A 15,391-nucleotide genomic window follows, 5' to 3' on the forward strand; every position below is an offset into this window, starting at 1 on the left:
TAATAACCCTGACTTCATTGTGGCTCTAACAACTACCCTTGTGGCCTTTCAGAAAAACAACTACAAGGAAGGAAGAATTACAACACACAATTAAGTTCTGCAGCATTAATTTGTTTCTATAACAACATCTCTAAGTAGCGATGATATGACGATAAGAGGGTTTCGAATCGTACACAATGCATCGATTATCCACAACTATACCTGCATAGAATGAACCTGACCTTTCGTAGATGATGATTCATTGTGTGTGTGTGTGTGTGTGTGTGTGTGTGTGTGTGTGTGTGTGTGTGTGTGTGTGTGTGTGTGTGTGTGTGTGTGCGTGCGTGTGTGTGTGTGTGTGTGTGTGTGTGTGTGTGTTTGTGTGTGTGTGAAGGGATTCATTCATTCAACTTGTAGGTGGATAAAAAGTACAGATGATTTCAAAGGAGTCATCAGCTCAGCAGCACAGATGTGTGTGTGTGTGTGTGTGTGTGTGTGTGTATGTGTGTGTGTGTGTGTGTGTGTGTGTGTGTGTGTATGTGTGTGTGTGTGTGTGTGTGTGTGTGTGTGTGTGTGTGTGTGTGTGTGTGTGTGTGTGTGTGTGTGTGTGTGTGTGGTGGATGTGTGGTGGATGTAAGGTGTGCTCTTACTGATGTATGGCCTGGAGGAACTTCCGCTGATGTTTGCGGACTCTGGAGTGGTCGATCTTCTTCATCAGCTTGGTAGATTTGTAGATGAGCCAGGTTTCCCTCAGCACGTTGGCCGCTGCATTCTTTATCTGCTCGCAGACAATAAACATACAGACACACACATTGTTAGCAACAGGTTGCCCTTGGCAACAGAAGCAGGCAACAGGTTTGCCCAGTGGCTAAGCAAACCTGGGAACCAAAGCTTTCTCCTTCAAACAGGTTTGTAGCTATTGTACAAGAGAACAGGGCCCACTGTATTCTCCATTGTCTGCCTGTGAAATATTAAATAATATTATTACATATTAAAAAAAATTTTCTTCTTGGAGTCTTCCCTCCTTCTCTCTGTGTCTCTGTTTACACACTGGCTTCCTTGCCAATGCACGCATAAACAGCTCTCTCCTTTGGGAGTTTAGGCAATGAGAACCAACAGGAGTCTCCCCCTCACACACTTCTCTCCCCTCTTGATCTGTCTATACGCCACATAATATGTTAGACTAACTCAAATGGGCTGCATCATCTCAGCTGGTTAGAAGTAATGCACTACAGTGTCAATGCACATTAAAACCAGTGATCTTCCATTTAATTATGACAGCAACTGAAAGAAACAATGGCATAATGAGTTGCTGCTCTTAAACGAGCTGTCAAAGGCAATCCCCATCCCTGCAGTAGAGACATAATAGAGAAATAGCCTACGTAATGATGCTTACTCATGGTCAAGCCTAACAGCCATCAGAAATAATAACAAGATTATTATAAGGTTATACGGACCATCTTAATGTAAGATTGATGTGATTTAATAAAAGACTTGTTCAAAATGTCAGAGTTTAGGCTTCAGGTCAATTTGGACTAGAATAAGGATTCAGTAACATACATTTTTATCCATATCTGTTGTAATGTTCACATTCTGAATATCTCTGTACGTTGCTATGTTATTAAAACACAGGGGTTCTGACACACAGACATTTTTTTTACGCGGGTGGATACCATTGAGAAGAGAGAGGGAATCTGTAAGGACATAACATGAATGAGAGACTTCAAAGGGATGCCGAGCACTGAACAAAGAACAATTATACCCCCGTCCGAGGAGCACAAAAGACCCCGGCAGCTTGGCTAATCAGCCCCTATCCACCGCAGTCAAGGACTGCTCGCACACATACACGCCCACACATAAACACATCTAGACAAACACACTATTGGCCACAGATGAAGAGAGTAGGAGGCCATGTCTTGCAGATGTGTTTTCAATGACGGAGGAAGTCAAACCGAAACCAGCTAATCCAACATACTCTGGGAGATTGGGTCACGTATCACTTTTGATGACAGTCAAAACACTCACTATCTTCAACTTATAACGGCTTGTTTACATATAAGATTGGCAATTTTTATGTTAATAAACCCCACTAATTTAAAGATAATGTATGTTCAGTTCACAGGCCATGACTAATGTGATTTGAATGTAAATCTAGGTCTGCTGTATGATTTAAAGCCGGCTATCCCATGTTCCTCCCTCTGAGCCTCGTCTCACAGTGTATCAATAGGATTACAGCGCTCCCATCCATGTAGCAACGACAGACCCTGACAGAGCTGCAAAGATCCAGAAGAGGCATCATCTTGGTAATGGGCCCAAGGCTATATACATCAACATCATCTTCTAATTTCTTTATGGTAGCATTGTATTTTTTTAAGATAGTGTTTTAACATAAAATGCTAAATCACAACTGGATATTTGCTGAATAAGATTGTCTTATCTTTAATTATCTTGTGCGTGGTTGGTTACTGAAGAGCACATTTAACACTCCTCATATCTACAGGTCAATAGGAAAATTGATATGTCAAATCCTATTTATCAGCTCATTAATCATTGCAGAGTGAGTGAAATATGATGAATAATGGCATTGTGTATCGCTCCGGCCGGCCCGCTGTGGAAGTGTTCACACACACTTCAAACACCTGTCCAGCATGCTGTTGCACTGTTTCAGGCCATTTAATTAGCTGATGCTAAAGCCTCACCCTTCATTTAAAACCTGCAGACTGCTCTGCATGCAAATGACAGGCACTGATAATATTGCCCAGATTTGATTATATGGTTAATTCTCCCCACTGCCCTCTTTACTTCTCTTTCTCCCTCCTCCTGGGAGTAATAGTAGAAACTGAGGCCACTCCATTTACAGAAACATGTAAGCCGCTAAGAATACTCCACAAGAAACCAAACGACGGCAGCAGCAGCTATATGTGGAGCATATGGTGTGTTCTTGGGTCTGCATGTTGGCACCATATGGCTGGTTTGGTTCAAAGATCTGTTGTGGTTGCCCCCCTACGTGGCACACCTTATGGCAGGTACAAGAAAAATATGTTGAGAAATATGTTGAAACAAGGGGTTCCCACATCTCAGCATGTTGGATGGTCGATGACATATTGTTGAGCATAAATCAATCAGTACAAATACAAATATTTTAGGATATGTCATCACAGACACAAATACTGAAAATAAGAATAATCACATTTTTCTTTCTCTAATAAAAATGGGCCCAAAAATGAAGATACCACAAAGATATATGGAAATTAAAACTGGTCTCTACCATTGTTACTTATACTGAAAAGGAAAGAACATCCTGGATTGTTTTCCATTAATTTGCTGTTGTGATGGAAGACAGGGGAGCTGGAACTTCATTGGCAGACACTGAAGATTTATTTGAAGTAACGGCATTTGCTGCAGACACAAAGTGACACAGCTCCTGCCCAACCAATTCTGAAGATCTCTCATAAAATCCCAAGTATTTATCTAGCTCTAGACAAACATCAGGGGAAAAGCCGAGGCGCCTGACCCCTTCAACCCAGGAGAGCCTTGATGAACTGTGGTATGTATGTAATTCATAATTAGGTGCTGTGGTGCTAGAGATTCAATGGTGTTCTCTAGGAGAGCAGAAAACAAACAAACAAACTAATTACCTTGGAAACAGCCTCCCACCTCATCTGCGACCCGTGGCCCTATCTGCTTTAACCTTCCTCTACCGAGCAAGATTCACGCTCAAACATGCTCCACAAATACACACAAACACAACACAAACAAATTAGTGAAATTGAAATAACAATTAGCTTCCTCCACTGGCTATATATATGTGTATTTTTGTCTCCTGAATGAGGTCAGGTCTAGACAGGGCTGCATTTAAAGCTAGAGGACGCTCATGTTCATCTGGTTTAAAGAACATCAGAGGGACGTGTAAATGCGTTTACTGAGTGTCACATTTATTTTAGTTGCCGTCACAATACATCCACACTAATAATGATTCATCTGGCTTTGCATATGTATGGCTGTGGGAAGAGGAGTTATTTTTACTACTGTAAGTGGAGTGAAAGATAGCTTAGTAGAAATCTTTGGGGGTTAGATTGCTCCCATTTGGCTAGTGGTGTAAACATTGGAAGGCGCTGCAGCACCTCCTTCTTGGCCGGAGCCCAAAGTGCACTCTGAATATTCAGAAAGGGTGAAGCTCTGAATATGCCACAGGGACTTCTAAAAGTGCTCTGATTTAACCAATCGTTCAGAGTGAAGGCTGAAGACACTTTCCGAGCGCAAATGTAAAGAAATGAGTACAATTTCTTTAACCGTCCGAGACTTAAAAAAAGAAGAAGCTTGAAACAGAAATAGTGACCTCAGAAACAGCCATATTTACACGGTCACAGCCGATTGCTTCAATGGATGGCATTCAAAAGTGCCTTGAAAAAAAGAAGGACACAACACTTAACTGACATAGCACCTACAGTAAGTGTGTCCTGTTTCTCCGTGTTGAGAGTGCTCGGTGAACGTTAGAGCGATGTTCTGACCAGATGGACTTTCAGCAGTGCTCTGAATTAACCAATACCGTGGAGCCACTGTACACCGCTGCAACCCGAGCGGAAGCCTGTGAAGGCGCTTTAACACTCTGCATCAAGACAACAAGTAAAGACATAAAACATGAGTGCGTACAACCTCACTCACATTGTCGACATGGCGGCAATGTTTACTGTTATGTAATACAAAAATTAATTAATCGTAATAATTGATCACTGCATTAAAATGAACCCTGTGCATTGAACTTTGATCAATGTTTTCAAAGCACATCATCTTCCTTGATAAGGCTGTAAGGTCTTCTGCACCACACAAGATTTCAGTCTTGTAAATTAAACACAGATATTACAATCAACAGGGGGCCACTGGTAATAAGCTACACTGATTGACATTTAATTGACATTCTTGGTAATCCTTCAAAGGGAAGGAAACACCATTTCACCCAAGTACAAAACAGTGGGTGTGCTTTTGTGTGTGTGTGTGTGTGTGTGTGTGTGTGTGTGTGTGTGTGTGTGTGTGTGTGTGTGTGTGTGTGTGTGCACATACGATGACAGCAGGATGTAAAGTCAATCCTTGCATTATTCATTATGAAGCCATGAGTGATTGTATTCTCTTGTTACGACGATATGGCAGAGAATGGCCCCAGCCATGTAGATCAATGAGCATACAACAGCTTCAATCTTTGCTCTCTCAGTAATAGAGCGCAGAAGACGATTACCACCACATAAACCAAAGACCCTTTGAAGGAAATGTCATCAAGCAGCATGCTGCATTGTGTTGTATAGAACTGCTGTTTGGCGCCTCCCCAACATCATTACTGGCTTTGTTAAAATATAGTACTTTACTTTACTAGATTGAGGAGGACATACACTTTAAAATGTATGGTCTTTATCTACGGGGTGATCTCCATCAGTTTGATCTATATTTATGCAATACATATCAATGCAATCACATAAAGAGAGATACATGACATTATTTTCCATTTTAAATATGAAAAACTTCATGAGCAATCGACATTTGCCCGGGGCATGTGGAAAAGATTGCAGGGTAGCTAATTTGATAACATGAATAAATATTTGATTTAAGATATATTCACATATGTTGTTATGTATAAATGTTATTTAATGTATTGTTATGTATGGTCTTTGTTCAACAAAGATCTATAATAATAATAGAAATAAAAAAATAAAATCAGAGTCTGCTGATCTTGCCAATATTTACAGTCACACCAACCAGCTACAATAACACAACTCCAACCAACCAGTTGTACTGGTTACTGGCTAACTAAAACACCATGAGTGGTATAACGTTTCCATTTGTATCAATGGCACGAGGGCAGATTCAAACCAAACACGAGGGGCCAAATATTTCCAGTTGATGATTGTGGAAGAAATGTCGAGGAATCTCCAAAGTCATAGGTCTAATTGTCTGAACATCGAATATCATCACTCTCATGGCCAGTAATAATTGATGAGATATTCTGTCGGTTCACCACCAAAGTGGTTGATGGACTGACCCACAATTGCTAACATTGATTAAATAAAAAAAAGAACTCAATTTGTACTTACATAAATGATTTTGTAACACTATCCACCTTAAAAGATCAATGCTGTTTAAAATGAATTTAAAATGGGGGTTAAAGTTGGGAACAGTTTCATCAGGAGGTCAGCTGCATTCCACACTGTAAGTAAATGCAAATACACACAGACACACACACACAACCACACAACCACAACCAGGTGTTAAACGTCTTGTGAAAACACACTCTGGTTGACCTGCCCAGAGGCTGCAGGCGTTCAGGGGAGAGGAGCCTCCACAGAGAACCCATTCAGCTTCTCTGTAAATATTTTGCCTGCACTTATTCAAAATATTGATAAATCTGCCCTGTTCAGTCAACTACATCCTAGATACGCTGCTGCCATAATGTACCCTACATATTTGATATGGGAGCTATTTTTAAAACTTGGGCTTCAACCGTATGAAAAATTGAAAAGGAGCAGAGGGAAGGAAGGAGGCACGGAGGGCGCAAGGACTATTGGAAGGAAAGGGCACGAGAAAAAAGGATGAGAGAAGATGACAGAGAAAGAAAAATAAGAGAGAAGGGGATTTACTGGAAGGATCGCCAAGTGGGAGAAAAAAAAATTGGAAATGGGAAGATGGAGAGAGTGAGGGAGCAGAGAGCGAGAAAGAGTTGACCTCTTATTGCCTTCACTCACTCAAATGACAAGGCAATCTGTCACACCAATACAGAGTGATAGTGGTGTGTAGCAATTTGGGAGGGTGAAGAGGGGCGAGGGAAGAACAAGCCTTTTCTCTGGGCTCTCAACCTCCTTATAGCCCAGAAGAAATCTGAAAATATAGTAGGCTGTGTGCCATACGACCATTTCACAAAATAACTGTAACAAAATAACAAAAGTGCTGTTGGAGTGCCAATCATGGTGTGTGCAGAGAACATGTGCTTTCTTTGACAATCATAGCTCTCATTCACAACACACAAGCCTACCCTCTTGGTGAGTTGCGTGTCCATCATGAAGTTGTGCACGTGTTTCTCGGCCTTGGTGAGCTCCAGCTTCCTGGCTACCACGGCAACCACCAGAGCTGTACAGCCCGCACCCTGAGAGAGAGAGAGAAAGAGAGAAGAGAGAGAGAGAGAGAGAGAGAGAGAGAGAGAGAGAGAGAGAGAGAGGAGAAAAGAGAGCACTCAGTCAGTCAGTAGAGGAGGAATTGGTAAATCAGTGGCTTTTGGCCGGGGAATTAGCCGAGTTGATTGAAGGGAACGAGGACAAATATGAGAATGGGAGCCGTGCGACAGAAGGAGAAGTGCATGTGAGCAAGGCAAGGCTTAAGAGGGATGGCTCTGTTCAAGATCCACATTTCCTCATGTTGATCGGCGAGCCAAGTCTATTTTCATTTCCAATCCATCTGGTGTGAGATCCCTTCTATATCGCCTCTATATGGAGCTAAGAAATATCTTACTTTTAGATAAAAAAAAACACATCAAGGATAGACACCACCTAATTTCATTTAATTGGATGCTGTCGATCTGAATGACATGGTGTCGGTCTTCTCCTGTCACTGGAGGCTCGAGGCCTGCAGGAAGTGTAAAAAAGTATGAAACACCAAATGGTTTGTCAGTATTCCAGCTCGATCCACATGGGACATATGGCAAATTCATCTGGGAGAGAGTGACAGCAGTCCCTCAACCAGAAAGACATGCTTGGGTGGAGAAGAGGAGCAGGAACATGGGGAGGAAGACAGACTTAATTAACTTTCAGATTAGACACTATTTTCAGTGGGGCTGTCGAGCGCTCACAGGTACCTCTGAAGGGGTGGATCAGAGAGGGAAAAAAGGAGGTGAAGATGAAAAAGAGCCAAGAGTAAATATAAGTGGAGAAGGAAAGACAAACCAGGGGGTTGGAGAGAGGGTGCGGTTCACGAGGCGAGGGTGTGTGCAGAGAATAAGAGGAGAGAAAGACGGAGAAGAAGGCAATGTTAATGGGGTCACATATCTCCTGATAAGTAATGAATTAAGATTAAGAGTGTTTAAGGAAAATGTATGAGTGCTCTTCCTCCCTGCTTGAGAGTGTGTGCAGAGAGAGTAAAAGAGATAAGGAGGGAAACGTAGTGAGTTAGAGAGCGAGGGTGAGGGGGCATACAACATTTTGAAGCGTGTCGGAAATAGCCAAGACTTCACCGTGCATACTTTTGAATGATAAGACAGGTTCGCCATAAATAACTTTGGCTGGGAAAATGTAAAATGTAACACACAAACAGGCATTAGTGCCCACGTCTATACACTCATCTGCTCTATTTGTGTTTATTCAAAAGCTATGAATAAAATATGACAGCGCCGATGGAAAACCCTTAGAGCAAATTCATACATGCCGGTGCTTCAGGGAAAAGACCCCTGGATGGATTTCTACAGTACAGTATGTACAAGAGCTGGGCAGCCTGCACTTATCCAACTGTGCGTGCGAGTGTGCGTTTGAAATTGTCCTCCTCGGTCAGAAACAACGGGGTGCTGATTAGTTTGTTGTGGCAGGCTGTGTGTGTGCGTGTGCTTGTAAGTTTGTTTGTGTATATGCCTGCATCCATTTGATTTCAGCAGGGTTCCCTGTGCAATCTCCAGGGTGACACGGCTGATGATGGCTGCTGTGATTTGTTTCATACGCCCGGGTGTTTCCTTCGCTTCCTCAACTACAGTGCAGCAATCTACGCTGTCAGAAAAGGAGGAATCACCCATCTGTGCTCCTGTGTAACATCTAAAAAAAAAAACAGCATCCCTATAAACCTGATGCAGTTGAAAGAAGTTTCTCAAACAGGTCAGCAGGAACACAGAGAGGAAGGAGGGGAAAACAAACCAAAAGTGACAATACATTTTCCTTAATTAGAGTGCATAGCATAAACACTAAAGAGACGGGCAGAAGCAAACATGTGTTTGAAATGGCAACTACACTCTCTTAAACCTGATGGCCCTTCAATAACTATAGAGGGCTTATATCAAGAGGCTTTAGTCAATGGCAAACAGTGACACATTTTGTAACCAGTATATAAACGTTTCATAAATATATTGTAGTATGCAGATATTAAACAATTTTAAGAGTTCAAGGTACAATTTATTTTACATTTATAGCTAAGCTTTGTATGTGAAGACATATTTTATAAAATACAATGTTTTCTATATAAATGTCTGTTTAAACATCAAGCACTAGTTGGTGAGCAATATATGAATACATTAAACAGTTATATTTGCATATAACTACAATAAGTGTGTCATAACAACATAGGTGTGGGAAAAAAACACACATGAACTGTAACATACAATATGAGTTGTAATTAAAACAACAAACACCCTTTGCCGTATAGAACATCAGCATGTCCACCCTACCACACACACACCACACACACACACACACACACACACACACACACACACACACACACACACACACACACACACACACACACACACACACACACACACACACACACACACACACACACACACACACACACACACACACACACACACACACACCCCCACAGATAGCCTCTGGCGATGGTATATTCCTTCATGTGTTGTCATAGTAACTACGGCAATAATTTCCTATAAAGAAACTCATTACAATAATAATTATTATTTTAAAGAGACATATCAAATCCTGTTCCCTGGCCTCGACCTTTTACCCACTTTAAAAAACGTCTCCTCACAAACCTCAGCCTCTACCTGCATCCTCACTACTCCTCTGGTGATCAACGAGAATAAGCCTCTCTGAAGAGTGCAACGAGAGTGTGTTTGTGTGACAGGAGAGTAGAGTGTGTGTGGGAGTTACACTAAAAGTGAATGTCAAGCTCTATGTCAGAGTTGTGTGGGGGATGCAGTCCGTAACAGTGGGCTCGGGACGTTCTACATCCACCCCCTGTTTTGTCTTTGTGAGTGTGTGTTCACATTAAAGAGTTGTACTCTAAAACTGGATGATTCACCCTTCAAATAAGGGGGTCTGTTTGTGTGAGTCTTTGTGTATGAGTGTGTTTATTTGCACATTTAATGGGCTTCACATTATAGGAAGTAGGGGAGCTGGAGTTGGACAAACACATTGAGTATTTGTGGGGATGTTATAAAAAGATAGAGAGAAATATGGACACCAAAATAATGAGATCTATGTGTTCTAGCCAGCGCTGCATATTATTGTTACTTATCGTGAAATCATGTCCAAACGGCACTAATATTTACAATAAGTGAGGTTGCTTTTTTGCAGTGGAAAATATTGATTTACTTTTTAATTTGAGAGTTATGCCGAGGGCCTTTTTAATTGCTCTGTTGATTTTTCTTCAACCCTCATCCATCAGTCTATGAACAGATTTGAAAGGCTCTTATACAACATCTTCAATATTAAAGCATGTTGGTTGCTGCTTGACTTCAGGTACGAATAACATCATACACTCAGCACAAGTGCATTAAGAATAGGCATGTGCTGATGTAGAAATGCTGTTTCACCAGCTTATATTGTTATTTCAATAACAAAAAATGCGTGTTTCTTATCATCACTGTGATAGTGGTCACATTATCACATCTAATGTAACTTGACTAATGGCAGCACTGTGCTTATTAAAATGTTAAGTAGTGTTCTTCTTTTGTGTGAGCACATTGCCTCCACATGCTCATATCTGCTGCTGGCATTGTTAAAGCTTATATGCAATGATTTCCTCAGTTTAAAAAAAAAAGAAGGACAATAGTGACCGCCGTGGTATTATCTAGTAAATGAAAAAATACATTTCAAATGTATCATCCAGGTCTTTCTCACCTTCTTTTTTAAGTATGCGATTTCGTGGCACATAAGGATGCTCCAGTAAAGAAGTTACATTAGTTATACAATTACATAATTAATTTTAAAAAAACGGCGTTATCTCTAACTCAGACACCCACTCTGAAGTGAATTTCATCTTTTTAGCTGCGCAGTCTTCTACTACTCACGGTACTCTCCCCACTGGCAATATAAAACATGTGGCACACCGTGTCCTATGAGAGGAAGAATCCCAGGTAACATATTATCATCATCATTTTTTAGCTCTTTCTTTTTCCTTTCCTGACCTTATTAAGAATCAGCCAAAGCCGCCGTAATTACAAGCACATTAAATTAGACTTTACTTGACATTTAGCTGTGGAGCTATTAAAAAGAAATCTAGCATTCTTTCATTTGAAATGACAATCATTTCCAAAGCATCTAGAGCAGGTTGTTTTAACATGAGACCACGTAGAAATATGAGGATATGTTCAAATTATTAAATTAGTTGACCAATTTAAAAACTTGGTATTCGCTTACACAAAAGGTTGCAAGGAAGAATGAAGAAAAGGTCATTGAATTAAAACATATACAGGAAAGGAGACAAAGACAGAAAGAAAGCAGGAGAGACAAACAGAAAAGGTTAAGAGGGAAGAACACCTGTGAGGGATGCAAATAGAGTGAGTAGTCGGCGGCTTGAACACTGATACTAACAGATGGATGAGATCGAAATAAACACATGGCCTCAGGGAAGGAGAGACGGACAGAGAGGAAGAGGGAGAGAGAGGGATAAACAGAGAGGGAGAGAGAGAGAGAGAGAGAGAGAGAGAGAGAGAGAGAGTGGGAGGACATGGCACACTGAAAGGTGGGACCTTCATTATGCAATGAGGACAGGCAATAGCATGAAGACACACACACACACACACACACACACACACACACACACACACACACACACACACACACACACACACACACACACACACACACACACACACACACACACACACACACACACACACACACACACACACACACACACACACACACACACACACACGCACATAACAGGCTCTTGTTTGCGTGCCTACACACCCAAGCACTCACACACGAGTACAGATGCAGGCTAATTCAAAGGCGATTGCCCAAATTACACAAATGGCAGAATTTCTCTAGAAAATGACAGCATGCTCTCTAATCTGCTGACCTTTGAACGAGGCAAGGACAGCGCCTCAGGGAGGGAGAGCAAGAGGGAGGAAGGGAGGGAGGGAGGAAATGTACTCACCATGATCCCTGTGAGGAGACAGACTCCTTTGCCACAGTAAGTGTGAGGAACCATATCTCCATAGCCGATGGACAAGAAGGTGATGGAGATAAGCCACATGGCTCCCAGGAAGTTACTGGTCACATCCTGAGCGTCATGGTACCTAAAAAGAATCACCGTCCGTGTTCAGAGAATAAAGTCAGTCAATAGTGAAATATAAATACATAAACAAACAACACGACTGGCCCACTGGTCCTGTCTGCTAACGTGGGCGTCAAACCTCAAACACGTGACCTAAAAACACATAAACAGCATCTCTTTCCGCCATCCTTCCTGCCCTGTGCACAACACTGTTGCCATAGCGACTAAACCTGGTGCGCATCGGAAACAAAGTTGTTTTCTCAAAACCCATTCAACAAAAACGACCTGTTAATTGTAGTCCTGATTGTTGACAAGAGAAACATTTGCTCTAAGCTAGATTTTCTCTATTCTAGCCTTGTGACACACTCCAAACTCTCAGATTTCACCTTGTTTGAAGCAGTTTAATTGAGTTAGATAATTTTATTTGGATAAGAGAGGAAATGCCAATTAAACTTGAATGATAGCTTCCCAGCAGCTGGGCAATGATTCATTTAATCAAGCTTATTAACCAACTGACATTTTCCCATATTTCCTTGATTATCTCCAAAAGCGTTTGAACTCATTGAAAGTGATGGTCACTACTTGCTTTCCACTTGAAGTTACATCAATAACATCATTCACATAATCAGATTATCAATCTTTAAATATGAGCAGACAATTTCATTTACAATTCAAAAGTGGTTTGAAATAAGAGTGAGAGGACACTGTCAGATATTCTATTTGAACATGTTATGTTATGTTAAAGTTACGCCTATTACGCATACTTTCAGGTTCAAATGTCTATTCAGTGCCTCTACTTTGACATATTTAGATACTTTAATGTTTAAAGCATCTCTTTTCACCCTCGGTCTGAAACCAGAGCCCAGTCTGCTCTGATTGGGCAGCTGGCCGGCTGTGTTGTGATTGGTCAACCGCATAGAGATGTCTCGCTCCCTATCACATACAATGTGTTGGAGGACTAGCCAATAAAAGCAGAGTGTTACGTAGTGATGTCACTATGTGATGGAACTAAACAATGGAGTCCAATGAAGGTGTTTCAGGTAGAGGGGGGGTTGTGTGGGAGAGAAACTTCCTCTGGATTTCAGCCTGTGCAGACTATTAATATGCACAAATTCGTTTATAACACACTACAGGAAAAGGAAACCCCCAAAAAGCATAATAGGGCCCCTTTATCAATTTATACTAAGTATTTAAGTAAAATATATTTGTCTACCTATGTACATAGAAACAACTTTCAGGATATCACGGGAAGAATGACTAAAATACAATGCAACTTATTACAGGGATTTCAATATTTCGGTTCAACCCTTTATTTTGCATTTATAAGCAGTAAATAATCAATTACTAAATATAAATGACGAATGAATGATTGATAATTAATACAACAGTCATTATGATATAAATATAGGTTTTGGTATGCATATGTATATTTATTCGTATTTAATGTGTTAACGAATAATTTGTAATCACTAAATACTTTCTCACTTTCCTTGACAACCTAGCAATCATCATCCAATTAGATGGCAAGGCCAGCAGCAGAGAGGGAAATGTAGTAACTGCACATTAAGTTAATGCACCTTTTGGGAAATAAGCTTTTAGATTTTCTTGCCGAGAAATAGATCTGAGTAATGGTAATCCCCTTGACATCTAGCTCTTTTACCCAAATTGTAAACTACTGTATTATAGAATATTTTTTCAAAATGCTATTTCCCATGTGGCATCACATTCATAAAAAGTTTTAAACCGGCCTGTGGATGATTGTACACATGAATAAACAGTAAGAACATGCTCACATTCGGCTCATATATGTTAATATAACATACAGCATGTTTTCCACTGTGTTACCAATCATTCATTCATACCTGTTACACTGCGTCATAGGGGAAGGTATGGTTGACAAATGATCAAAGAATAAATGTCCTTATATGGGCATTAGAGTTTGCTGCAACACAATTACGTATTTGGATAGTGCTTAAAATAAAGTGTTGTCTTACAGCAGACAATTATGTTGTGGATTTATGAGAGGAAATGGACAAACGAAGTAACAACTCTATCGCCTGGATCAAATGAATTGTACAACTGGTGAGAAAGCCTCATAAACTGAAGTCTAAAGATGGATTATGTTGCACACATGTCCCAGATCACATTTCCTGCCAAATGAATTGTATTGCTCAGTTGGATCCATAGTCCAATCACAGTCTGTCACTCTAATGCGTGATTTAAAACACAACACACCCAAACGGAGCAGCTTAGCGACTGACCTCTCACACACTCGCACGGTCCAGGCAGCGATGATCCACAGAGAGATGCTGAAGACCAGCAGCACCGTCCCGGGGCAGATAGTCATGAGGGTTTTCATTACAAACCGTGTATTAAAATGCACCTGCAAGACACACACAAGTTCAAACGCTCAGTATAGCAGAGCTGATGAATGGCATTGTAATACACACGTTTTCCATGTGTATTTCACACAGACTTGATGTTTTACTAATGAGTTTTCTGAGTAGCGTTTGACAGCGGCAGTAGTCTGAGAATCTTCACTGTAATTGGAGTCAAGATCATCAGGACTCGCCCTCTGACTCGGGTCAAGCTATATAGTGCCTTTGAGTAATTGGCCTATTTCAGTGTAGTATTTATCCGTGGCTCATTTGTTATCAGCTACTGGCAGATGGATAATCTGAGAGCAATGGGTGAGACCATGAAGGGTTAAGCAGCTGATAAATGAGTTGTCATATTAGGGCTGCAGCTTCACCTCCACTCCCTGTCACTACAGCCTGAAGGGGCAGAACAGTGCCATCGCAGATACGCTCTCATAACGCTAAATTACCAATATAAAATCTACTCCATCTCCTATCCCCCTCCTCTGTGTCCTGTAGTTTGCATACTTCCACCACACGCTACATCCCTACTTCCTGATTTTACAATAACGCTTGTCGTTTATAGTCATTACAAACATGGCACCTACCATTTATTTCAATGCTTGTACATATTTTTCCGCGCTCGTATTGCAATCTAACTCTACTCCTTTTCTTTCATGCCCCATTTGAGGCATACGCAGTGTCTTGTTCTCATTTCACGCTCCTGTCCTGTCTCATATTGTATTATGAAAGATCCACCAAAGCTTACATCTAAGTCTCCGTGTGCGACAATGACAGAGACGAGGAAGGGCATTAGAAGTGGTAGATGAATAGAAACCGTGTAACTAGGA

At 41.0% G+C, this 15,391-nt stretch overlaps 1 protein-coding gene across 1 annotated transcript in view; it reads right to left on the reverse strand.

Moving 5' to 3' along the window:
• Positions 1–15,391, reverse strand: part of kcnn3 (potassium intermediate/small conductance calcium-activated channel, subfamily N, member 3) — a 41,181-nt gene that overhangs the window by 6,018 nt on the left and 19,772 nt on the right. The window contains 4 exon segments of the mRNA XM_079640146.1: positions 630–757; positions 6,998–7,108; positions 12,064–12,205; positions 14,445–14,566. Coding sequence (XP_079496272.1) covers positions 630–757; positions 6,998–7,108; positions 12,064–12,205; positions 14,445–14,566 — 503 coding nt within the window.

This window comes from Notothenia rossii, assembly GCF_949606895.1.
Source record: "Notothenia rossii genome assembly, chromosome: 7".
NCBI lineage: Eukaryota > Metazoa > Chordata > Actinopteri > Perciformes > Nototheniidae > Notothenia > Notothenia rossii.